The sequence below is a fragment of the Pleurodeles waltl genome, chromosome 9 (assembly GCF_031143425.1).
Source record: "Pleurodeles waltl isolate 20211129_DDA chromosome 9, aPleWal1.hap1.20221129, whole genome shotgun sequence".
In the NCBI taxonomy this organism is placed as follows: domain Eukaryota; kingdom Metazoa; phylum Chordata; class Amphibia; order Caudata; family Salamandridae; genus Pleurodeles; species Pleurodeles waltl.
The window spans coordinates 329,055,689-329,082,673 of NC_090448.1; the positions used below are offsets into that span (position 1 = coordinate 329,055,689).

Sequence of the window (26,985 nt, forward strand, 5' to 3'; positions counted from 1 at the left end):
ACTTAAGAGTAACACTTACTCAGGTAACTCGTTGACACACCTGGAGGAAATTAACTTGCCACTAATAGAGGACTCTAAAAAGTTTGGGTACAGTTTTAAAACTGAGTGACTGTTCGATCCGAACTACTACAATACTACATATAATCTGACTCTTCTGGTTTATATAGTATTCACCTTTTACGTGGGACAGCTCTACACATCTCGCAGGGAGGGGAAAGGAATACACAAGGAGCAGACCGCACTAGCGTAACCCATAGAAAATGATACAAGACCGTGTCATGTAGATCTGCGGTTCAGTGCATCAGAACCTGACCCAAAGAAATCTAATTACCAGCTATGAAAAGTCCTGCGTACTGGAAACCTGCAACCGTTGCCCATGACAACGGGTGTTCCCTGTGACAGACTGATTTCCGGATGAAGGTTTGAGTGTCATTGTACCTGTTGCTTCATCCGAAATTCCTCCCACTACTTGCGTAAAGCCGCAACCTCAGACTACATCGCACACAGGTAAGCCTCTGCAAACTACGCTAACAGCAGCGTAAGGGCCAGTGTGCATTCAACTCATCACCAAGCCTGCGATCCCATGTGTGTGTGGAGCTAACATCCAGAAGGGACCCAAGATCACTAAACCTTGAATCTCCCTTGTCACGAACATATAACACAGCATATAGGTCTGTGTACGACAGCCGCTAAATCTTTACTTTGCTCTTTACAACTGCAAATTCCGAGTCCTCAAAGGGATAAGGGAGTAAAGAGGATGCTGCCTACACAGACAGTGCTCAAAAAGTGCAAACATCTACTTACAAAGTAATATGAAGAGCTTTGAGCATGCTCCAGTTACAGAACAGATATCACTGTATGACCATGTCGGCAATAAACCTACATTGCACTTGGGCTAAATCACGGAGAGAATCCTTCGAAACGGATCTTCGCTTTAAGCGTGCACAGGTAAAGCATCCAAACAAAAGAACATTTCATTCAGAAACCAATTTTTAAGTTGAAAGAATTTTATTTTCAAATACACTTTCTTAAAAAACCCTTATGGAGAGAACAGTATATTAGACGTCCAATTATATAAAATACACTACAATTATACTGGCTGTAAAAGAATTGTCCCCAGCCCACTTTCCTGGCAACATTGCATCCAAAGTGACTAATTACACAGTAACAGTTATATACAAAAAAGCCTTATATGATGTAATTTGTTGTTCTAAATAAAAAATCTTTAAGGAACAAACGAAGATGCTTTTTATCCATTGCCAATGTCTGGATTTAAAGCTTTGTTAGATCACATTTTATATGTCCAGAAACAATTCTTTTTGGCGCCATGTTATATATCTATTCTGTGTGAGTCGAGAATCTCAGAAAAATAGGAAATTCACAACTAACCCACCAAGCGGTGCCACAGTGAATATTACCTAGATTTGCATTTTTAATACTGTGTATTGCAAAATATGAAGCTTACACATACCTTAGACAATTGTGACACTGCATGATGAAAGGTGTGAAGGTGCTAATGTTTTTAACATCGTTGTCCATAAATCCATACAATCACCTTTATTTATTTTTTATTTTTTAAGTATTTCACTGACATTCCTGAGAGATCAGTGAGTGGGTTCTGGCAGGTAGGTCTTTTCATCAGAACATCTTAGTGTAAAACTTAAGTGAATACATCATACAGGTATTCGAAAGCAAAACCAAGGGTAGTCACTTAAAATGTAAGTGAGTCTTTTGCAAAACAGAAAAAAACACCATATAGGACAAACCCCAAAGGAAGCTGACCGTGGCTAAAAAAAATGTTTTGCCTTGCCACAATATACACCTTCAAGTTTGCACCTACTTTGCAGGTACAACTAAATACTTGATGGCAAAAAACTAAAGTTAAAATGAAGATGTCAAACCTGCAACAGGAGGTCATCTGGGCGATGCAAAAAAAAAAAAAAAACCTACAATTGTCTATTTTTACTATACTTTAAAAATGCACTATTTTCCTCTAATTTGCCACTATTTACTCGTTAGTACAAAGATTGCTCATTTAAGGAATGTTTAAGATAGTCTTGAGCGTATAACTGTTATTGTGACAAGGCAGTATAACAGAAGAAAATGTTGAGAAATTACATCTGACTTGAATACCTGTAAGCAAGAGGAAACTGTTTAAAACAAGAGATCAAGAAAGGAAATCATATACTAAGATTAATAAACATCACTTCAGAATCTTGTTAGCCGCTTGTTGCACAGAGTGCTGGATAGTGCCCGCAGCGTAAGGCGGCTGCTGGGTTTAAATGAGAAGGCACGTTGACTTTTTCTTGCCTCGCCTGGCTTGCAAAGCTGCTCTCGTAGCCATTTCAAAAACTTCCCGTACACCATCTTTTGTCTTGGCAGAGCATTCCATGTAGCCAAAAGCACCAATCCTGTTAGCCATGTCCCTGCCTTCCTCCGGTTTCACAGGCTCCTACAAACATAGTAAAAGAAAAGGTGATCAGACAACGTCCGTGAAAAAAACTAAACTATTGACGAAATGAAGCAGTTAGCTCTTTAAATAAAAATGAGGCAGGATTCAACAGAAAAACAATCTACAAACTTTCTCCAGTCATCAGGACGAGTATAAAGCCCCAGAAATCTGATACGCATGTCATATTTTCCAGAAACAACCATGAACTGTGGAAAAAATATATATATTTGTTGGGAATATTCGTGCTAAAGGATACCTTAACCCCGGGGGGTGGGGAGGGGTAGAGGCACGAACAATCCCACCGTTTGGTCAGGTGGGTCCCAGAAGTCCTTGCTTACTATGGTAATTTTCAAGCAGTACCACTGTGCACTGATCGGTGTTGTCATTCAGTGCTGTGTCAGCGCCATCCACGTCGGAAGTGATATGAGTAATGCTTATATAGGCACCACCCCAGCATGCTGTCATCAGTTGCTGTTTACTGCTTTTGACGCAAGACGAGCTGAGTCACAAAGAATGCGGTCACATTGGTGTGTATTACCCTTAGAAGAATGACACTATGAAATCAGGTTGCAGAGCAGGGAGGGTTGGAAGATCGGTAAGTAATCTGCAGCTAGATAGTCTCAACCAGATAAGATATTTTCGAAAATAACTGGTTCATCTTAGAGACTTCTAGCTACAGAATCCTTACCTTTGAATAGATATCCAAGATATCCCTCCACAGTGGTGGCCAGTGACACAGATTAAAACAAAAAGACCCGCAGGACCAAACAGGCAAAGCCACCTTCATGACACACTTAACCATCCAGGAAGTAATAAATGCTGATCATGTGCAAAGATGTCTAGGGACACAACAAGCTAATACAGTGGTTGTAACCTTAGATATGGTAGAAGGAGCATGAAAGCCCTCAGGGGTTGCTTTCTGGCCAGTGCCTATCAGATATTTATGCAGAGAACTATCCATCGTGAGATGGTACTCTACTGCACAGCCTTCCCCTTTATTAACACCAACATACCCAGAAAAGAGTTCATCATCCACCTGGAACTCTTGTTCCATCTACCCAGAACAATGTTCTTTTTGGGCTCAGATGATTGTATTCTCTCCTCTTATCTAGAAGGGTGAGGCAGAGCAATGAAGGTAAGCAAGGTGATGTTTTGACCTACATGAAATGGTGTCACAACCTTCGTGAGAAATGAAGCACAAGTCTGTGGAACCAGCTTGTCTGGGCAAAAGTGGTACAAGAACAGTGTACAGATTGCCTGCAGTTCGCTGAACCTCCTGGCCGATGTTATGAGTAATAGAAAAGCCATCTTGATGGTAAGCGGGCAAAGTGGAAAGTTGTGCAAAAGGTGCACACAAGAAATTAAGATACCATTGGGGCATGATGAATGGCCAGGGGGAAAACGTGTTGTAGATTTTGAGGAATTTAGTGCAACAGGTGACTTGAACAAAAAGGTTGGCCTGGCAAGTTTAAAGAGTCAGAAATGTCAGACAAGTAACCTTTACCAGTGTTCAAAATAGAGCCCTGCTGAGCCAGAGAAAGAAAAAGCAAAATAACTTTGATAAGGATTCACAAAGATCAATACCCTAGGATGCACACTATGCCACAAACTTGTCCCAACTGCAGACATGTACCATCTTGGTTGAGGGACACCTGGCTGCCAGATAGAGTCTTATGGAGGAAGGTCAAAAGCTGTCAAGTGCCTCTGCTAAGTCTCGAAGCATGAACTTAGAGCATGCGCAGTTTCGGGTGCTGGACCCTGCCTTGTTGCCGAGACAGAAGATCCTCCTGAAGGGGCAGCCTTAATGGAAAACCAATTGTCATGTTCAGGAGCTTGGGACCCCAGACTTTCTGTGCCCAATTGGGAGTCAAAAGAATGACTTGGGCCTGGTCGTTCCTTATCTTTTTGAGAACTCTGGGCAGGAGTGGTATCGGTGGAAAGGCGTACAGGAAGCCGGAGTTTCACTAGTGATGAAACTAATCTTTAAGTGAGAGCTGCCTTGGAAACTTCAAGGTGTAGCACTGCTGATATTGAGCGTTCTTGGCAGTGCTGAACAGATCTAACCAGGTTCTCCCCACTGTGGAATAAGCCTTGCATCACCTCAAGATGGAGACTTCATTCATGGTATGCTAGGCATCGAAAGCTGAATTAATCTGCTCTGGTTGTCAGAGAGCCCTGACATTCCAGCTAAATCAAGGCGCAGGGCCTGTTGACAAAAGGATCAAGTACTCCCAACCCACCCTGCATGTTGCAGTACCACATGGCAGTGGAGTTGTCTGTATATGCCTGAACACACCTTCCCTGGATTAAAGGAAGAAAGGCTTTCAGTGTCAACTGGCTTACCTGGAGCTCCAACAGGTTAATGTTTAGCTCAGCTGGCGACCATATTCCTCTGATCTACACCTCTCCCAGACGGCCACCCCAGCCCAAGAGTAACGCAACTGTCACTACGGTCAGTTCTGGTTGGGGAAGGGACAAAGGTCTGGCTGACCAAATTTCAGTTCATCAGCCTTCTCTGCAGGTCTTTTGCAATACCCTCTGAGATCTGGACCAGGTCAAAGAGATTTCCCTAATACTGCGGCCACTGTAACTTCAGGTCCCGCATGTGTTACCAGGATGTAGGAAGCCATGAGGCCTATCTAAATCCAGGATATTGGCTAAAACATCTGTATTGGATTCAGAATATCCTGGACACGACATTCAGGTGGATAGGCCCAAAACTGCAATTTCTAGAACAGCTCCAATGGAAGGGAGCATTTAAGAGGGAGTCAGGTATGACTTTGGCATGTTAATAGTGAACCTCGGAGAATGCAGGAGGTTCGTCAGTCTGGAGGTGGGAGACGGCTGCCTGGGGTGAGCATATGTCAACAGCCAATCTTTGAGGTAGGAGAAGACTGGAATTCCCAACCCACTGCCCCCCCCCACCCCCCTCCAACAGACCTCCTCAGACGAGCGATGCAGTCACCGCCATCACTTTGGTGAGTACCTGAGGGGTACTGGTGAGCCAAAGAACAGCATGGCAAACAATGTGTTCTTGGCTCGCAGTGAACCGCAGATATCGCTGTGTACTGACAGGAAAGGTTTTTGGAAATATGCAGCCTGCAAGTCCAAAGCTACCTTCCAGTCGTAAGGGTTCAAGGCAGAAGCCACCTGATCTAAGATGAGCACCTTGAACTTCTCCTTTTTCAAAAAAGAAGTTGAGAAGTGGCAGATTTAGGATAGGACAGAGGCCGCAGTCCTTTTTGGGCACCAGACAGTAACAGGAATAGCAACCACAACCTACTTCTGGTGCCGGAATCTTCTGTGGCCACTATGGCCAAAATTACCTAAGCTTCCGTTTGGCGCAAGGAGACCTGGTCCTCCATCAGCAGGAGGTAAGTGGGTAGGTGAGTCTCCTGAAAGGGAATAGGTGAGCCCCTATCGGCTATTTGTAAATAGCAATTGTCTAATGTTTGGAGTGCCAGGGGCGGGTGATGGTGGATCCCCCTCCCACTGGCTGCCCATGTTGGTGTAAGGACAAACCTGCCCTCTGGCTAGTGGTCCCATGTGATCTGCATCCATTGTCACAAAGGGGTGGGAAGCTTGTTGGCCTCTGTAGCTGGGCGGGAAAGGAAGCAATTTGTAGCCCCGTAGCCACGGAGGCAACAAAAGGTGGACTTGGGTTGGCGTGGGGCCATGGCTAGGACAAGGACCTAGCCGTAGCTCTGCTATCCTTAAAGCACTCCAGCACTGAGTCTGCTGTCACATCAAGGAGGTGACAGCAATCTAAAAGCATGTCCATGAGTGAAGCTTGGACATCCTCTGAAAAAACAGTGGTTCTTAACCAGGCATGGCTTTAATAGCCACAGACTATGAAATCACTCTGCCCTGCAAGCTGACTGAGTCAAGTCTACAGCTGATGGTTAACTTTGCTGCATCTTGCCCATCAGCAATAGCTTGGGATGGGATGGTATGGCTGGTGCATCCTCCGAGACCATAGGTAGCACTAGCGCAACCGAATCCCACAAAGGTTGGGAGTATTGGCCCAAAAGGCACACTGTGTTCACTGACCACAGTGCTAAACTGGTGGAAGAAGAAATCCGCTCACCAAAGGTATCTAGCCTTTTGGATTCCCTATCAAGTGGAGTGGTTGGGAACACATCAGAATTGATCCTGGAGGTGGAGGCTTGAACCTCCAAGCTCTCCAGGGTGGGGTGCTGGGTGAGGAAACTGGTGTCCCCGGAGTGAGGCGATGACACAAGTCAACTGTTCTGTGCATGGCTCTGACCAGGCCCTAAGTACATCTGCAAGGTCTTCGTTAAATGGGAATAAAGGTTTGGAGAAGGCCACTTCCAACTAAAGCAGCCAGAAGCGATGTCACCGGAGCAGGCATCAAGGAAGGTTTCAGTTTTGAGGGTGGTTCTGCTCCAGATCCAAGAGCACCGAGGTGGAGAACCAACTGGCAGAGAACCAGTAAGGGCAGATGCCAAACCCATGGAACCCAAAGGTGCTCCATAAGGTTCTGGCCACACAAATGCAATGTGCATGGCCTTAAAACTCCTTGAGTTGGGCGGTGGTCGCTCCAGGGAAGTCGAGGAGGTACAAACTGAGGCCAGGAGTGCTGACACTCTTGCACCTAGTCTGATGACATGGACTGGTGCGAGGTAGTTTAAAACCGCTTCCACTTCTTTCGCTTGTGGGACTTACCTGACAATCATCAGGAGAAGCTCTGCAAGCGGTCTTAGGACCTTTTACGTAACCAGAATCAAGAGCGTTGAGGGGTCGTCTTGCAGCCTCTAAAATAGTGCCTAACATGATTCATCACAATTAAATTCTACTGCCAGGCTTTTCCAGAGTGGGTGACAAAACATAACCTTTGGCTTAGGAATGTAATCTGTAGAATTACATGTAACATGCCTATCTGTAGGCTTTAATACAGAGTAATAGAAACCTCCACCATTACATTTCTATTAAATTTAACATATGCGTTTCATTAGAAATACTTCGAGCCTACTACCTTTTCTGTCACATTTCAGAATAAAAAGATAAGTCCTACAGCCAGGATTATTAGCTTGCCACTAAAGCCAACTCAGTCCTGCTGTACTGAGTTTAAGATCTGCCACAAGCGAAAAAGAACAATCCAAGCACTCTTTTTAGAGAAAGCACTCAATTTCATCCCAATCGAACAAGTTACTTACCTTCGCTAATGCCTTATCTGGTAGAAACTATCTAGTTGCAGATTCCTTACCTTACAATATTCCCTCCAGTACCAGACTGGATCCAGAAACTTTCGAGCAATCCCTTTTCATGCTGGTAAGAGACTTCATGATCAGATGAACAAGTAACTTACATTCAGTAACACCTTATCTGGTAGAGAGTACCTAGCTGCATATTCCTTACAGACCCTCTAATCCTCAGGAGTTCTGCCTACTCTAAATCATATACACTCTAAGAGATCCTTCAGGACCTCATTTTGGCTCAGTAGTCAATTGTCCTCAGTTTGGCTCTACTTCTGGTGCGCAAAAACAGTCAAGAAAGGAAATCAGGTCTCAGCGGTGGAGCCTATATAGCCATTGCACATGTCACTTTTGGCACAGATGACACCATGCAGAGCTGAAAAATGCTACCGATCTGCACACATGGGAACGGCTTGCAAATTCCCTCATCCAGTCTGACGCCTGGGGAATATTCTATTCTAAAGTAAGGAATCTGTGGCTAGAAGTCTATCAGATAAAACTCTACTCCAGGAAACCAAAATATGGGTGGAGTCTAAGCCCCTTTCTGTAGCACACAGGTCGGCTTTTTTTTGGGTTGTACTGTTAAGCCAGACGGACTAGGAGTTAAGCACTAGGGACAAGGGGAATACCTAATAGTTAAAGGTGGGAGAGTACAGCGGTAGGTCACCACCAGTAAAATAAAAATAATTAAAAAAAAGAAAACCTTAAAGAATTAAGTAAAATGCTGTTGTGATCTTTATAGTTTAAATAACAGGGTGGGAGGAACCTATAGTGGCAAACAGTATTTAAAAAAAAAAATCTTGTTGATAGTTGAACCTTGCATTTACAGTCTACACCGAAAAAATATCGGATGACGCCAGTTATATCCATCACCATTTAATACGCAGAAATAGGTTTAAATATAGGTACCCGTAATTAATTACCTCATAATTACTCCCACAAGATTAATCTCAAAGTAATTAACGGATAAAAGTAAATGGATCAAGCTGTCAACTACTTGATGATTTGAAGCAAAACTAGTCTCCTACCACACCAAGCACAGAAGAGAGGTTTTCATCAATATGAAACAGGACTCTTAATCCTCTTCAAATGGGACAGGAAAGGTCTTATTGCTTCTGCAAAATGTCACTCATCCTCTCAACCCTAAAGTGGAAGCAGCACTTTACAAAAGAGATGCAGAGTCATCCAATGGTTTGACTGCCACATATTAGTTTGGTTCACTATCGGATCCGAAGTGAAGTGTCTGGACAATCTGCACCCTATAGCCTTGTAAGGTCTTAGAAGCTCCTCTTTTCACTTGGCTGATCAGCATAAGGGCACTTAAACACAGTACATGGATGCTCTGAGGTTACATGTTTAACTAAGTGAAATAAACCATCAGTTTTATGAGCAGCCAGGACGATCACTGGAACATTCTTTGTTCTGGAGACAGAGCAGCCTGAATGTCAGCAGTAGCACTGGAGGAACCATAAGAAGGCACATAGAAAGTCCATACAAAATATTTTAAGCTAGCTATGAGAAACTGTTCTCCTCCCAGGGCTGCTGCATATTTCGAGCTATAACTTCAGGCAGAATTTCCATGAGCTCATCAACGGTAAACTAATGCCACTCCCTGGACGTAGGTGGTCCACTATACTAGATCTGTATAGTGGTACTCTAGAGCCCAACTTTTTTCTCAACTGATTTACGACTGCTGGATTTTAATGCTTAGATAAAAGAGAATTTGTCACATAAAGGTGCAACTGACACCAAAGTGGGTACCCTTGTTTCCAGCACAAGCTCACCTTAGAATCCAAATACTGCTTTATTTGTCTCAGGAGTGCCTATGCTTGAGCGATCAGGTGCAATCTCAGACCAAAAACCCTTCTTTTCATGTTTTTGTACTGCCAGTCCCGCCAAGGCATTCAAATGGAAACCCAGTCACAAACGTGGCAGGAACTAGTCTACCCTTCAATCTTAAGGAGTATGCAATTTGGTGGCAACAATGCCAAGATATCCACTTCCTTTCTTGAAAACTTTGAGCCTCTGGAAGGTTAAGTATTAAATTAATAGTAGTCATGCTTAATACCATATACAACAGTAAGGTGTGTCAGTCTTTGGCACCACATTATTGTATTTCTGAACCTTTTTGAACATGAAGGCCCTTTACTCATGTATTTTGGTTTGAGAGGTAAAGCGGGTGCAAACATGAAAAACAAAGTAAAAGTTGAACTTGTGGGATAATTGAAAACCTGGGACACAGCTCCCACTGAGTTATGAAGTCCCAATTATATAAAGATATCAACATAGGACAAAGATTCCCCTGATGGCACTTGTCTGCCCCTGAAGGTATCTGCCTGAGGCTGCAATATTTCCAACGTGCTATTGTAGTGTTGCAGGTTACCATACAAGCCTATTAGCACAGCGTTGTGATGTTAAGTCTCTGAAGGAAGAGAACATACAACCATTTCAGTCAGTCACATACTCATACCTATGTATGCTATAATTTCAATGATAAGTAGTATCAGTGGTTAATTAAGTTATTCTGTTCAAATTACACTCGTTTTTCAAACTCCATTCCTCTTCCCACTACCTAGTTCCAGTGACAACTACTGGAGATGATGGATGAATGCACTGACCACTCTGTTAAATTCAAAACATTTTTTCACAGCAGTCCCTCACTAGATTGGTACGATAATGCAATTACAAGAAATACGTTTTCTTTGTCAAATCGGTATCCATGGCATGATTGTGGTATCTCCTAATCATCTTGGGCATTACAGCAGGTATTAGAATTGGTCTGTAGCTTTAGTTACACTGAATAAGCATCTTCAATTCTTGGGTACAGAAGAAGATATTCCGCAAGACAGGTGGTTCAAAGTGTAGTTGCCACGCCACAAACTGCTTTCATTCAAATGGTTCAGAGAAACATATCTTGTATGTATAGGACATCGAAAGGAAAAAACATCCAGTGTTGAGGTTAAATTATAACCTTAATACCCTCATAAATGGACTATGGAATATCATTGGTTCCCTTGTAAGTATTCTCACCTCAAGTAATATCTTGTAACACGTAAAATTTGTACTACCTCAGTTTAATAACATTTCAGTCAGACAGCAAAAGTCTAGTGGAAGGTTACAGCTTGAATGGTAACTTATGGAGGGAGAGCTGCATTCATTATGCACCAACCTATGAAGCTACAAGTGATAGCTTAGCAACACGTTACTAATTGGGTAAATGAGATTTTTAACCCATTCTAGCCAAACTTGATTTTAATTAAAACGGTGCTTAGGACTATGCAATTAGGACTAGGTTGCAGGCTTCAATAGACCTGTGGAAAAAAAAGTCTTAGCTGCAGGACTAGCTCACCGAAAGTAAGCTTAGATATTGTCAGGGATTGGTTTTGCAAACCAGCCCGAAAAACAGTCATGTGCCAAAGCTTCTGAAAGTGAATTTTGATCACTACAAATTAAAAAATAGAGAGCTTAGCAGACATCTTTTGGCTTCCCTTTCAAATGTAGGGTGGAAATTTAGAACAAGTAACACTTGTGTTTAATGTCTTTCCTCTCAAAATCACTATTAGGCGAGTATCGAGACATAACTTTGTGAACAAAGTTAATAAAATTTTTTACTGTGCGGCTAGGAGAGTATGCTAGCGTACCACATTAAAGGGATGATATGGAGGACAGGTTGTTTGAACTCTGATTCTTAGGTACAATGCCACTTTTGTCTTGATTTAGGCAATTCAAAAAACCTCTGCTCAGAATTAAGGCAAATAAGCATGAAACAAATCGATCCACATAAGCAATGAATAAAACATTTATCAACTTTAAGTGACCTACAAAATGTATCCTATTAAATAATTCTACCAACCCTCTGTCCTGTTACATGCACTTTAAGTCACAAGTGAACATCTGTGAGAGGGCTACTTTTTTATCCAGAGAAACAAATTGAAATTCAACTAGAGACCTAAGAAAGGGACACATCCAGTTACCTTTCTTTGGATTAGCTATATTACTGTGTTCTTAAATAAGGTGCCTGTGCCCAACAAGATCAACTGATTCCATCTCATGTAAAATGGCCAGTAATACAACCAACGCCCTGACCCAGCTTCAAGAGTATTTTATTAACCCAAAATATGCATGGGACAGATAAGTAGGTTGTGGACAATAATGTTCACCTGCCTTGACTTGCACTTACGTAAACATTCTCAAATTCAATGGAGGACCTGAGACTGCTCTTTCACTTTCCGGAAAAGGGCTTAGTACAACTAATTTGGGTGAGGTGCAGAAAGGCAATAGGTAGAGCCCTCAAGTATATATTCATTCCCTGTTTCGCCTCCTGCATGTACAGCATTTGCCTAGTTTTCATAAGAGCTATATAGAGTGTGTCCGCATCAGATTCCACAAGCAAGCTTACCCAAGCATTATTTCTGAGACCGTTATTAGTTTGTTTTGCTCAATCCCATTCCATACTTACTTGTGGTTTATGAACCTAATAAAGGGCAAGATGCGGCTCATTCCATATGGAGTATCCCAGCACAAAGCTATAAAGAGGCGGCAAAAGAAGCGCAAGGTAAGGGCAGGTTTAAAAGGCATGTTTTATGTTTTAATCAGTTTTTTTTTAAAAGTCCCAAGGTATTGCAGGATCAAATATGGCCATTACTTATTCCAGTAATAAGGGGCCAAATCCATTTTGAGTTGTTCGAATACAGCTGGAGTGGGGGCGGCTAGTGTGATATTTGAACGCTTCATGGCCTTGGCTGGATAGTAAAAATTGAGACAGGACCGAAGGTACAATGGGCCAGCCCCATACATTGTCTTGCGGTAAAGACAAAGAAGCTTGAAGAAGCATCTTTACCTACCACCAGCAGCCACTGCAAAGATTTCAGCACCTGACGTATTTTGGAGCCCAACGGAAACTGGCAAACCAAACGCAATACCATATTTTGGATCAATTGAAGTCTTGTCACCAGGGATGGAAAAGTTACATACCTGTAGTTCCATGTCTGTACACTGAATAATTTCCCTGCAACCTGTGCGGACCCTGGAACACCATCTATAATATGCTTAAACCTTGAGGAAAATGTAATTGAGGAATGGTCGTCATTTGAATGATTTTCCTTAGAGTCGCAGTGTAGTCTGTCAGATTTATTTTTGTTTTGAATACTGTAGAAACATAGTAGATGCTATTAAATAGCCCTTGAACGTAGAATACTTTTTCATGGAAAAGGCTACCTTTATAGCAAAAAGCACGAGGAAAAAATGCATCCTGATAGGCCACCACTGACAGGTTAAAAGAAGCATGTTCCTTTAAGAAATTCAGAGGCACCCCATCCCAAAGTGCATTGCAGTGAAGGTTTGCCTGTTGGAGTCCGTTCATTTTTACATTAACTACAAACGCATATGCCCTTACAGCCAGGGGGAGAGGGTCGTTTATCACTAATAAAGATACCTATGATGCAAAACTATAACTACAGGTATGTAGCTTTTCCTTTTGCATCAAAGGATCTCAATTGACAGTCAAATGCTGAATAGTGTAGCACGCTCTAGGAATCTGTATTGCGGCTGTCCGGTATATGTAATATTATGAGAAGTAAAATCTTATTGGTGCTGGGGTGAGTTAGTCCAACCACACTGTACCTACGCATCAAGTTGAAAGGTTTGCAACTATTTAAACAGATTCCTCAATGTTTCCTATCTCAACTTTGCTCTGGCGTCGGTCTCTAGACAAAAGTGTCTTGTAAAGGGGTATATATGATCTCCAAGTAGCTGCCTTATGCCATTATCTTGAATTGGAGCTTGTCTATCCCAAGCTGCTGCTGTTGCTTTACCTCTTGCACAGCGGGCCTTAGGTTTGCCTGGTAAAGGTTTATAAGCAATCTGATAGAAAAAAGAAATAACAAGAAACTGTCAATTTTGATACAGATTGTTTTGAAGCAGCTAAGCCCTGCCATGCCATAAGGATCCAGAATGTATAAAAGATAATTCAACTTTTTATCACCTCAGATTTGTCTACATAGAAACGTAGCACTCTTAACATCTAAAAGAGTGCAGGGTTCTTTCTGCTTCTGTAGTATGGTTAAAAAAAATGTCGGAAGCGCAACTGATTAATTAGTATGAAAATCTGGGGCCTACTTCAAGTAAACAAAGGATGTGTACCCTGAACTATTCTATTGATATGAAATACCTGTAGTTTACTAACAAAACGTGCAAAGAGAATGGGCAATAAAAAGGCAATTTTCATGACAAATGTTGTAATGTCAGTCTATGGATGGATTCAAATGGAGGACCCATTAACTTTGATAGTACCAAGTTTAATTCCAAAGGAGGAGATGATTTCCTAACTGAATGAAAAACGGTTTTAAGTCCATCTAAAAAATCTTATCACAGGAATCTTAAAGAAAGAAGGTTGCACTGGAGCTTTTCTGTATGCAGTAATCGCTGATAAGTGGACTTTAATGGAAGAAACTTGTAAACCTGACCTGGCAAGTGAAGTGTGAGACTGACATTCTCTTGTACATTAATAGGATCACAATTGTTTAGACACCACATACAAAAACATTTCCACTTGAGGGTACAGCATGATCGTGTTGGACACTATCATGTTAATACACTCTTCAGGTAGATTTAAATAGCCATACTGCCATTTCAGTAGCCATGCCGCCAAATTCAAGGACTGGAATTGTGGATGTAAGATTTGTCCCTGAAGCCTGGAAGGAGATCCAGTGAGTGGAACTAGCCTGTGACGTGTTATGGACTCCTGGAGAAAATCTGTGTCCCACCACTGATACGGCCAGTCCAGAGCAATTAGGATCATTCTGCATCTCAATTTCTGTAATTTCTGGATTACTTGAGGTATTATTGGAATCTGTGGAAAAGCATATGCAAATGGAGTCGACCAGTTGATCAAAAGGGCATTGCCTATAGAGTGGTTCTGGTACCCTGGAAGCAAAGTTTCTGCATTCTTTGTTTTGTGCTGTTGTGAATAAATCCAACGTTGGTGTACACCACTGTATAAAGATGCTGTTTGCCACCTCTTAGTTGAGAACCCACTTGTTTTCTTCATGAAACCGGCTGGGAAACACTGCTCTACATTTTGGATTAATGGAATGTGGAAGGCTGCGAGTAATAAACCTCTTTCTAGAGCCCAATTCCACATTGCTTTTGTTTGGAGTCTTGATTTTGTTCCACCATGTTCGATGATATAGTGCATTGTAGTGGTACGGTCGGTTTGAATCATTAGACCTTTGGAAGTGAGAGATGGAAGAAAATCCTTGAGAGCTAGATGTACAGCCTTTAGCTCTAGCAATTTTTTGTGATAAGGCTTCTCCTTTTGACATCAATGCCCTTGAATTGTGAGGTGGTTCATGTGTGCGCCCCATCCTGAAAGTGAGGCGTTTGACTATAGTTTTTGAGGGTGCTTCCTTCAGAAAAGATACTCTTGCTAGTAGACGGATACTTGATCCACCAGGTGAGACACTGACGTGCATGGTCTGTCAGATAAATTTGATCTTCCTAACCACTTTTCTGAGACCACTGATCCTCTTAGACATATCTGCAGGTCAAATGGAGAGTGTTGCATCTGGGACTATGAATTTGCAGGATGCCAAAGTACCCCCATGAGAGATGCGGACTAATAGTTAGTCTGTCTTGCTGCATTTCCTCTGAATTGGTGAGAATCTCTCCTCTGAATGAAACAATTTCCTTTTATGTATTTATTTTGGCTCCTAGTAAAGTGAGGCACTGAACTGGTGTGGAGATCGATTTGAAGTTGATTTGTAAACCTAGCTTGGACAGTAGGTTTGTTGTGACTGAAGTTTTTCTTCACCTTACACAGAGAACCTGCTTTTAGTAGCCAGTTGTCTAGGTAAGGATACAGATTTTTAAATGTGATGCTACCGCTGCCATGCTTTGGAGAAGGTTTTGGGGTGGGGGTGGGGGTGAAAGGAAGCTCATCATATTGGTAATTATTGTTAACCTATGGGGAATCTAGATATTGTCTGTGATGACAAGAGACTGGAATATGGAAATAAGCATCTTGTAAGCCTTTTGCAAATAGCAAGTCATATTTTCTTATGTGTGGATATATTTACTCAAGGGAGAGCATCCTGAGTTATTCTTTTTTTGATACTTTGTTTTTTAGGAATCCGAGATCCAGAATTGATTGGCTGAAACTGCTTGGAAAGACTTCTTTTGGTCTAGAAAGTATCTGAGTGAACCTTCTCTATTGCTCATTTTTGCAGTAGAGCAGATGTCTCTTGAAAGAGGTTTAGACAAGTCGCTGACAGGTTGTGGATGAACAGGTGGAGGAACGTGCTTGGAGCAGAGTGCATATCCATTTTGTATGACGTTAAGCACTTATCTGACCGAGGATACAGATTTTTGTCTTTGGGCTGTGAACATTTTGTTGGAGTGAACCTACTCATACAGAATCACCCTTGATATGGCCTTTAGGACGTCTCTGCTGTTGCGAATATTGATAAGGCCCCCCAGGGGTGTGAACCCTATGGTAGTAGTAACTTCTGTCTCAGTATTTGTACTGCTGCCTGAAAATGTAATTTTGTTCTTCAAGACTTAATTGTTTCCACCTCAGACTTCGTCCTCATCTTTTCTTCCTAAGTATGCTGTCCAAATAAAGAGGGACCTGAAAAAGGTAAATTCACTATCTTCAACTGGGCATCAGGTTGTAGAGAAGATAGTCTCAGCCAGAATGTGTGTCTTACGGAAATGCCATGATAGAATGAGGTGGCAGAGAGTTCAACAGAATCCACTGCTGCACTAACAGATTGGTTGGAAATTAGTAAACCCTCATTAACCATTTTCAGAAAATCATCTTGTCTGTGAGCTGGTAACTCAGACATAAAGGACTTCATTTCATACCAGATTTCTTTTGGATATCTATCTAGTAGGGCAGCAGCATTGGCATTCCTTAACTGGGTGGAGACTATTCCACATACATTTTTGACAATAGTATCCATTTGCTTGCCCTCCCTATTCAGTGGAGCTGTGGATTCAGACACAGAAGCATGTCCACGCCTAACCACTGTAGTAATTATTGATTCCAGTTTAGGATCCATTTTTTTAAAAAGTTGAATCCTGTTGTGGATTCTTGCACTTTGAGTAGTCTTGGTGTAGTAGACTTTACTGTAGCCAGAGTAAGGAACTTTTCCTCGACTAAGTCTTAAAGGCCTGGAAGAAGAGGCAGAAGAGGCCTTGGAGTCATTCTTGGCTGCAGAGTTTCAAGGATCACAGATACTGCTGGTTGAGGTGTACCCAAATTAGTATTCACACTTGAAGCCCCTCTTACGAACGCATCTTGAAATGTAAGGATATCATCTAATGGTGCTATCCTAGAAGTGGGACTAAGGAGGAGAGGTCAAAGTCAGTCTGCATTCTTGGTGGTTGTGTCCATATACGAGGTTTCCATTTCTTAATGGGTGACATGGACGTGGCTTTTAAAAATAATTTAACTGAAGACAGATTCAAAGCGTGTTAAGGAATCTGTAGAGGATATTGTATGTATTATAGGCCTTTAAGGAAAAAATGAAGTATCTGAATAAACCAATGGAGCTTCTGACTCCTGAGATGTGGCTGAAGGCACAGAAGGAGACGGGCCATTCTGGGGAATAAGTCAGACAGATGTGAGGTGCTCTTGATGGTGCGACTGGTGTGATCGTCACCATACAAGTCTGTTTTGCTGGTACTGGAATCTTCAATGAAAAGTGTCTTTTTGACGTCAAATGCTGCATCTTCGATGTTGATTGGTGTGTCTGACGCTGAACACGAGTCTGAAGGCAGTGAATTTGGTACAGCCAGTCTTCAATGTCAGTGATGACTGTCACCGTCGACTTGGATGCTGAGCGGTGGTAATGGTGTGTTAACCCTTCCCTAGAAGGAGAAATGGGTTGAGCCAAACCTATCAACAGCCACGTTCTCTCCCTGTCATTGGTGTCGATGAGTGACGATGTCAGGGAAGAAACTTTCTATCTGTAGATCTCCCTCTGTGGGAGTCCTTACCAGATTTTCAATGCTATTCAGCAGAAGAATGAGATTAACTTTCTAATCTTTTTCTCTTCTTCTGCTTTCAGGTCTTGCCTTTTGTTGTGTCTTTGTTTAGTCTTTAAACGTCCTCTGATATTTTCTGAAAAATGTCACATCCTTTTGTCTGGTGCGATTGTGAAAAACAAACCTCACAGACTATGAGCAACAGAGCTCATCTCTTTTCTTCAACATGAAGGGCAGTTTGTAAAAAGAGAAGGCATTCGGACTGAAAAATACGGTAAAGATAAATGTTTTGGAGGTGTGAAAAACCACCTGAGGAGTTCAGAGATCCTGCCTGAAGGAGCAGGAAGAAAGAACTGACTCACAGGCAAACTGCCACTACAATGCATTGTGGGATGGGGTGCTTCTGAGGTTTTTAAAATAACAGGCTTCTTTTTAACCTCCGTCAGTGCTAGCCTATCAGGCTGCATTTTCTCATCATGCTTTGGGTACAAAGGTACCCTTTACCATGACAAAGTGTTGTACATTCAAAGGCTATGTAATAACTAACTTTTTGTTTACAGCATTCAGAAGGAAAACAAGTATGACACACAACATTGAGACTCTACGGAGAATTATTTTGAGTGATGAACATTCTTCAATTACATTTTCCTCAAAGTTTAAGTATATTGAAGAATGTGTTCCGGGGTCCGCCCAGGCTGTGGTGAAATTATTCAATATTTAGGACTATCATTGAAAATCATAAAAAGCAGTACTAGTCTTTCCTAAGCTTACAATCCTATGTCTAGAGAATAAACCAAGGTATATTCATTTTAACCCAGCTTATTATAACATTTGCTGGTCACTGACACTGTTAAGGGTCCTCTGCTTCTCAGTTAATTGAGAGTCAGAACTTTAGCCTAAACGTCCAGTTATTTCAGATAGCTCTGGGTTAAAGGTGTATATACAACTAATGACAGTGATAGGAAGTGTATGCTTTTTGGGGTTGTACATCTGTTTTATACAGTGCAAGCATCTGGCTTATACAGAGTACCGTTGGTAACACCTTGCCCTCATAAGATCTAAGAGTGACAAGAAATTCCACCAAAAAGTAATCTGAATCGCTAAAGAAAAAGCATTATTAGTTTAAATACTTCATGGGTCACAAGCGGTCCAAGGAGAGGACGAAGTAGGCGCACGGCGAGCGTCCCCTTTGATGTATGTGTGACTATAAGGGGACACTCCCCCTCCTGGATACCAGAGGCTAGCTGCCTCTAAGAAAAGGGCCGCCTCAAGGTAATTCCTTGGGTAATGTAGATCATTCTTTTTTCATTCTCTCACTCTTTGATTTCCCCATAGAGTATTTTCCTCCAACGTGAGACGTAGGGATCCTAGGCCCTGACGAATGCCCCGAGACCTTCATTGGCTCACTTTTGAGGGCAGAAACATGTTGGCTAGTAATTAGTTAGGTGACCCTGTGAGTCCTTGTCCTCACAGAGGTGTCCCAACCCCCCTTTTTAACTACACCAGACAGACACCACCATTAAATTTGTTGCTCTTCACAGGTGTCTGCTTAGGTGTTTTTAGTTTTTCAGTAGATTAGCTGGATCCCGATCTTTCCAGAAACAAGTTTATTTACGCACTCCCTCCTGTTCCTTTAACAGTGAGGTTGAGTCCGCCCAGGTGGCAATGTCCTACCTGGGTGGGTCTAGGTGGTCAAATGATGAAGCATGACACTATATAGTGTGTGAGACCACCTAGTCCGTAAAAGGAAATTCCCTTCTTCCCACCCCTCGCTGTTCCACTCGGTAATTTCCAACTGACATTCCACTGACGTTACCCTTCCAAATAGGAATACATATAACCTAGGACTACGCTAATATCCGCGACGTCCGCTTCTAGAGAACCCCGTACTTTCGTGTGTACTTTAAATACTTCATGCTCCAGAGTATCCTGAATATTATGTGACAAGTGTCCTATAAAACCCATCCCCAAGTATTGATACGGTGTTAGTAATTGTAGAACAAGTTACTTACCTTTGGTAACACCTTATGTGGTATAGACTATCTGGCTAAAGACTCCTTACCTTAGACTGTTCTCCAGGCATCAAAATGTATCTGGAAATTTTCAAGCAGTACCTCTGCACACTGGTAGGTGACACTGATCAGCTCTGTCGTCCACACCAGTTGCGACTCGTGCAGCACCTTCGTAGGTGCCATCCCAGGGAACTAACATAAGTTTCTTTTGTGACATTTCTGTGCAAGAAGCACAGAGCCACACAGAGAAATTATGAATCAGTGTGAACACTAAGGCCCTGCAGGGGCCTTCTAAATGGAAAGAATCTCTTAGCATAAGCGGGAAGGATAAGAAATCTGTGACTAATGTGTCTACTAGATAAGGTGTTACGGAAGTAACTTCTTTAGTTCATCTGATAGATGCTTCTACCCACAGATTCCTAACTTTGGAATAGATACCCAGGCAATATATCCTTAGAGGAGGGTCTGAGAATAGATTAATCCAAGATGCCCTGGAGGACCAAATGGGCAAAGTGCTTTTAACAACGGCCTTGACGGTCCCGGCAGTAGTGTTTAGTGAACGCGTGCATTGATGTTTACATAGCAGCCTGACAAATGTCCAGGATGTGGACTCAGCAACTTAATGTAGTGATCGCAGCCTTAGCTCTGTTGGAATGAGTCTGCCAACTCTCAGAGGGTAGCTTTTTGGCCAATGTGTAGCAGATCTTAATGTACAACTCAGTCCATCTGGAGATGGTTCGCTTCTGCACAGCCTTTCCTTACTTTGTTCTGGTGAACCTAATGGAGAGTTGATTGTCTACCCAGCTTTCTTTGGCGCAATCATGTTGAATGACAACACTCTTTGGGTCCAGTTAGTGTCTCTCCTCCTCTTTAGAAAAAAAGAGGTGGACAAAAGGTAGTCAGCAGCATGATGCTCTGGCTGACATAGAAAGGCATCACCACAACCTTTGGTAGGAAAGTAGTACAAGTATGGAGAACTAGTCTATCTGGATAAAGGTTGGGGTATGAAGGGTGTACAGAAAGTGCCTAAAGTTCACCTATCCTCCTGACTAACGTAATGGCCAATAAAAAGACTCTTGATGGTCAAGAGGGTTAGATGGCAACCATGTATGGGCTCAAAGAGCGAGCACATCAGAACCATGAGCACCAAAGCATAACAAAAAATGAATTTGGAGTAAATAAAAGTTGAAGTCTTTAGAAAACCGATTGCAACTGGTGACTTGAACAGAGAGGGTTGATCTGGCAACCGTAAAAAGCCACAATGAGTGAAAGATACCCTTTAACTGTGCCCAAAGCAAAGCCTTGCAGGGCTTAGGACAATAAAAACAACAAGACCTCGGACAAGGGTGCAAACATGTATTAACATTTTTGTCAGAGCACTAAGCCACAAACTTTTCCCAATGGCAGCCATGTACAGTGTTAGTTGAGGGACGCCATTCTGCCAGAATTACATTACATACTTTCAAAGAGATATCAAAGGCTGTCAGCTGCTGCCGCTCAATCTCAATACATAAAGATAGACAGTGCACAGGTGTAGAACTCTGGCCTGCTGCTGTGACAAAAGATTCTTCTGAAGAGACAGCCTGGCTGGTGGGCCAATGCGGTTGCTCATGAATTCAGGATTCCATACTCTATGTCCAATCCAGGGCCACAAGGATGACTTGGGCCCAGTCATTCTTGAGAACTCTGAGCAGAAGAGGTATCAGCAGAAAGGCATATACAAGTCCTGAAGTCCACTCAAGATTAAATGTGTTTCCGAGTGAGACCAGCGCAATGTTGACACTGAATATTCTTGGCAGTGGCGAATAGATCTAACCAAAGCTCTTCCCAGTTGAATGGCACCACTGGAACAGGCTCTTGTAAAGGTCGTAGCCTCCTGACTGGAGCAGATTCAAAAACTGATCCAAAGGACCAGACTGGCTACGAGGGTGAATAGCCAGTGGGAAACCAGTAAGACCACCTACCAAACCCATGTGGTCCAACAGCGCTCCACAGGGGGTCATCCCATCCAAATAATAAATGCATGGCCTCACATAACTCCTTTAACTGGGCGGAGGTCGTTCCAGCTCGGGAAATTCTAAGAGGTGCAAAGTGAACTTACTCTGTGGCCGACTAGCAGGAGTAGGGCGTATACTTGTGGTGTTGTCCAAAGACATGGATGGGCGCCACAAAGGTGAAGAGCCTATCAACTTCTCAGATTCCTCCTGGAACATACCAGATTTGGAGTACGGGGAGCACCAGAAACAACTCAGCAAATGGGCCAGCGACCATCCATGCAACGCATGGGGAACGTTGGCGTCAACTGGCATTGAGTAGCCAAGAGCTTCAGGGAACACTCCTGAATCACCTTGGGATTCATGGCACCACAGTCCAGGCAGGCCTTTGAGTCACGGCCTGTCTCCAGGCCCCAGAGGCAAACCAGATAGGGGTCTGTCACAGACATGTGCCTGTGACAGGAACGATGGGGTTTAAAAACCATATGTTTTAGAGAACATCCCTATTTGCACACCAGGAGCAAAAGCTCCAAAAAAGTTTGCAAAAAATAGTCTAAAAATTTAACTGAGATAGCTCTCTCCATATCAGCATTGATGGCAGGGAAAGAAAACAACTGATGCAATGCGCTGGGGTGGCACCACTCACGTCATATTCAGCACAGATGACACTGACCAATGCCTCAAACCTTTACTGCTTAAAAATTTCCTGATCCAGTCTGACTTCTGGGAATATTCTAAAGTAACAAATATGCGGCTAGAATTCTCTGTCAGATAATTTAGTCCTGTAACATAAAACAGCTCATGGCAAAAACTGTATCCTGTGCCCCTTGCCTCAATGAAGACACATCCAGTTGCTTTTGTGGGTCTACTGTGGCCTGCTCTAGAAAAACCGTCATCTACGCACATCAACTATTTGCGTGCGCCTACATTGCTTTAGATGAGAAAATCTTGTGCCACAGTCAAGAGGCCATTAAGGTCTTGCATGAAGAAAGAAAAAATAGCAGGGAATGGCATAAACCCAACCCAGTTTTAACTTGTTTTTAGACCTTGCCTACAGACAGTTTCTTCCTGTTTGAGAAAGGCCTATTACGGGAATTCCAAAAACAATGAGCTCAGTGCTGGCCCATTTCTTACTACTGGCTGTGTGTGTTTTTTTTTTTTTTTGTTTTTAAACTCACTGAGATGCTATCTTTTACACAGCTTCTTTTACATCCCAGCATCCCTCTCCTGTTACTCCTTGACTTTGCTTCTCTGTGACCAGGTACAGTGAACCCCTTGCTTTTAGGCTACATCTGTGCTAATGAAATACCAATTACGTATATACATACTTGTATGCTACCATCGCTCAAATTTAGGTAACTACTTTATTCTCTCTCTCTCTAAGCACTCCATGAGAGTGGGTGTATTTTGTTAGTATGTGCGCTGCTTACTGGAAATGAAAGAAAACCATGCTTATCCTCAGTGTATGGGTCACATTGTGTGACCACATCACTACTATAAAAGCTGAGTAAGCTGACTAAGTCTTGAAGGTTTCCAACCGTGTGATAAGTTATTTTGGCTTTTTCATTGATGTATTACTATATAGTTCACCCAGTCAGAAGAACAAGTTACTTACCTTCAGTAATGCCGTATCTGGTAGGCTGGGCAGCATGTGCAGCACGGTGTCTGGCAGGGAATGGACGCAGTTGGAGGCCCCTTCTGTAGCTACGAAAGGCAGACTGGGTGGGACAAGGGGCTGCCGACAGGGCCATGGACCTGGCTGTAGCCTGAGAATTCTTGAAGCACTTAAGTGCCAAGTCTGACTTGTCTCAGAGGAGAGGGGTGCCATTAAAGGGCATGTCCATCAAGGAAGCTTGGACATCCCCTGAAAAGCCAGACATCCTCAGCCAAGCGTGGCGCTTACAGGCCACTGGCAAAGAAACCGATCCACCTAGCAAGTCAGCAGTGTCCAGTCTGCAAAGAATGGTTAACTTTGCTGTGTCTCTCCCATTGGCAACAGCCTGGGAGAGTACAGCCCAGGAGGCAGCAAATGGGTGACCGTATCCACCAGCATGTGAGATTAACAGCCCAAAAGGTATGCAGTGTTCATGGACCACAATGCAAGGCTGGCATTAAAAAAAATGTTTTCCCAAGCGAGTCCAACCTTTTGGATTCCCCATCTCGGAGAACAGAAGCGAACACACCCTGGTAGGTAGAGGCTTGACCACCAAGCTCTCAGCGGTGGGGTGTTTCATCAGAAAACTTTGGGTACACAGGTGCAGGCCGATGGCTGCGGGCAATCGTCCTGTTCCCAAGAGCACCAGTGATGTGATGTGATTGGACCAGGTACCAAGTAGGGCGTGTCAGTGAGGACATCACTGAACTGCAGCAGGGGCTTTGAGTTGGAAGCTCCCAGTTGCAGCACTTCTGTAACAAAATTAATCTTGAGGACCACCAAAGGCAGCTGAAGGTTCAGGACCTCAGCTCCTCACCTCACCACCATAGCACAAGAAGCACCATAATCCACAGCCACAGTAGGGGAATAAAGCATGCCAGTATTTGGAGAAGCATCCAGTCCATTTCTTCATGGGGTTGATATTCTAAAGGGTCCAGTGACCCCCCTCCTATTCATCTACAAAGCCTAATCCATAGTAAATTGGCTCAGGATCCTATCTAGGAGAAAAGGCTACTGAGTGTCATACGATGTCCATCCAGCTCCACGTTAGAGTCTGGGATCACAATGGTAATGGCGCCGCCATAGGCGTGGACAGCACCTGACGCATTGGGGAAGGTTGAGGTGGTACAACCACTGCCGGTCCAGGTCCAAGAATAAATCCCTGGGAGCTCCTTGGCACCGAGGACAAAGCTTCCAGTGCAGAAACCAAAGGGACCCCTTCGACTCTGCTGGGTCCAAAGGTGCTCTAGCTGTGTCGGGTTGCCCAAAAATGAGGCGCATGGCCTTGTAAAACTCTTGGAGTTGGGCAGGGGTCATTCCTGGAATCTCAGGGAGGCAGAGTCAGCCCAGGCTCCACAGAACAAGGCCTAGAGCATCAACCCTCCCTTGTCTCATCAGCTGAGAAGTCGAAGAGCGCTTCAACATCTTAGATTTTTTCTTGTGCCTTGATTTACTGTATCACCCTGAGGACTTGTAGTGGAACGATGACGATGGGGGACTCTGCGACCAATCTCAGGACCCTCTTTTCAACAGAGATCTCAATTTGTGCAGATTCAAGCTTCAGGCCACCATCAGCTTTAGGGATCGCTCCCTCAAAGCCTTCGGACCCGACACTGAGCACGACTTTGGGTCGTGGTCGCCTTTCAGGCACCAAAGACACAGAAGGTGTGGATACTTCATGGGCAATGCCCGATGACAGGATTCACAGGGCTTGGAGATGGTCTTTTTTTCAGGACATCCTCTAGGCACTAAGAGTAGAAAACTCAAAAAAGAGTAGACAGTCTAAAAGAGCTGGCACGGAAAGAAAAAAAAACTGATGTCAGCAAGCCAGGGTGGCAGTTATATAGGAACCACAACGTCATCTGGTGTGGACCACGCTGAGGGACAAGGAGCTGATTAACGCCACCTAACGGGGTGCAGGGGTACTGCTCAAGAAAATCTTCCAGATCTAATCTGATGCCTAGGGAAAATTCAAAGGTAAGGAATCTGTAGATAGAAGTCTCCATCAGGTGATGAACCTTTTACTCCTGAACCAGCACCCATGACATGGTAATCAGAAATGTACTACTGCCCCTTTGTTATTGGCTTTTGTAAGGTCGTTTGCTAGGGTTGAGAGATCACACATTACCAGGCTAAGGCTTTACCCTGCACCTGGAACATCAGGACTGGTATCTCAGGGTCACAGTACTATTACACTCCGAATTAGATGGCCAAGAGGCACCCTTTAGACACTTTACGCTTTCAGGGTGGTAAGGGTGCTCATACAAAGCTTCAATCAGGAGGCAGAGGGGCTTTTAGAGGCTGCTCAAAAACTGTGGGCATGAGTGGTAATGGGGGGGAAAGGCTTACAGGAGGCCAGAGCTCCACTCGAGAAGAAAAAAATTCTCTAAGCAAAAGCAGCCTTGGAAACTCCAGCACACAAAACTGCTCACATTGTGCATTCTTTGCAGAGGCAAACCTATCCAACCAAGGTTCACCCCACTTTTGAAAACTACCTTGCGTCATCTTCAGGTGGAGACGCCTTTGATGATCCGCTGTGCAAAGAGGGCTGAATTTGTTTGCTCTGACGTTCAGAGAGCCCTCGAGGTGTTGAACCACTAGTTAAGTTCCCTAGTGTTCCCAGCATGTCCAGATGTGCAAGGCACCTTTACAAGGGGTCCACAACCCCACACTGCCTGGTTTGTTGCAGTACTACATGGTGGTAGTGGTGTCCAGGAACACCTGTACTAGCCTTCCCCTGACTGAAGGAAGAAAGGCTTTCAATTCCAAACAGATCAACTGAAGCTCCAATAGATTGAGCTGGAGTCTGGATTCCATTGGAGACCAGAATCCTCTGCTCTCCACATTTCCCAGATGCCCACCCTATCCCAGGAGTAAAGCATTTGTCGATACAGTCAATTCTGGTTAGGGAAGGCAGAGGGGTCTGTCACTGACTCAATCGAGGTTAGTTAGCCACCACTGCAGATCTTTTGCACTTCCCTCGCAGATCTGCATCATGTCGCAGAAGTTCCCCTGATGCTACATGCACTGGAACTTAAAGTCCCACTGCAGTGTCTGCATATTCTAGGGGACATGTGTTACAGGCACGATTCAGGAGGCCATGATGCCAAACAACCTAAGGACCATTCTCACCGAAATCCAGGACAGAGGCAGAAACATCAGTATCACAGCATGCATATCCTGAATTCTCGGCACGGGAGGATAAGCCCAAAACTGCTCTGTGTCCAGATGAAGGGGAGTGTCTGAGAGGGAGTCAGGTGTGACTCCAGCTCTGAGTGAATCCAACGAGTGCAGATACTTAATTGTAGCTTGGAGGCGGGAGACAATCTGAGGAAAGTTGGCCTTCAACAGCCAATTGTCTAGGCAGGGAAAGACGAATCCCTGATCTCTGCAAATGAGTAGCAACCACTAGTGGGAGAGCAAACATCTTTAATTTATCCTTTTTCAGAAATAGGTTAAGAAGGCGCCGGTGTACTTAGGTCCAAAAGATTCTGTCCTTCTAGGGCAACAAAGTAGTGGGAATTTCAAGCCTGACCTACTACTGATGCAGGCTCTCTCAGTTAAGAGAGCTAACAGATCAAGGAGCGGTGGTTCTTGTCTCGAGTGTGCCAGGAGGGCAGATGGTCAGAAAGGGAAGAGAGTAGCCCCTTTAGATAAGCTTCAAAACACA

At 43.5% G+C, this 26,985-nt stretch overlaps 1 protein-coding gene across 2 annotated transcripts in view; it reads right to left on the reverse strand.

Annotated features, from left to right (window-relative positions):
* Positions 1 to 989: 989 nt before the first annotated feature.
* Positions 990 to 26,985, reverse strand: part of RHOA (ras homolog family member A) — a 167,038-nt gene continuing 141,042 nt past the window's right edge. For both annotated transcript variants that reach the window (XM_069206855.1, XM_069206854.1), the window contains exon 5: positions 990 to 2,452. In XM_069206855.1, coding sequence (XP_069062956.1) covers positions 2,279 to 2,452 — 174 coding nt within the window. In that variant the 3' untranslated portion in view covers positions 990 to 2,278. The remainder of the gene's footprint in view (positions 2,453 to 26,985) is intronic.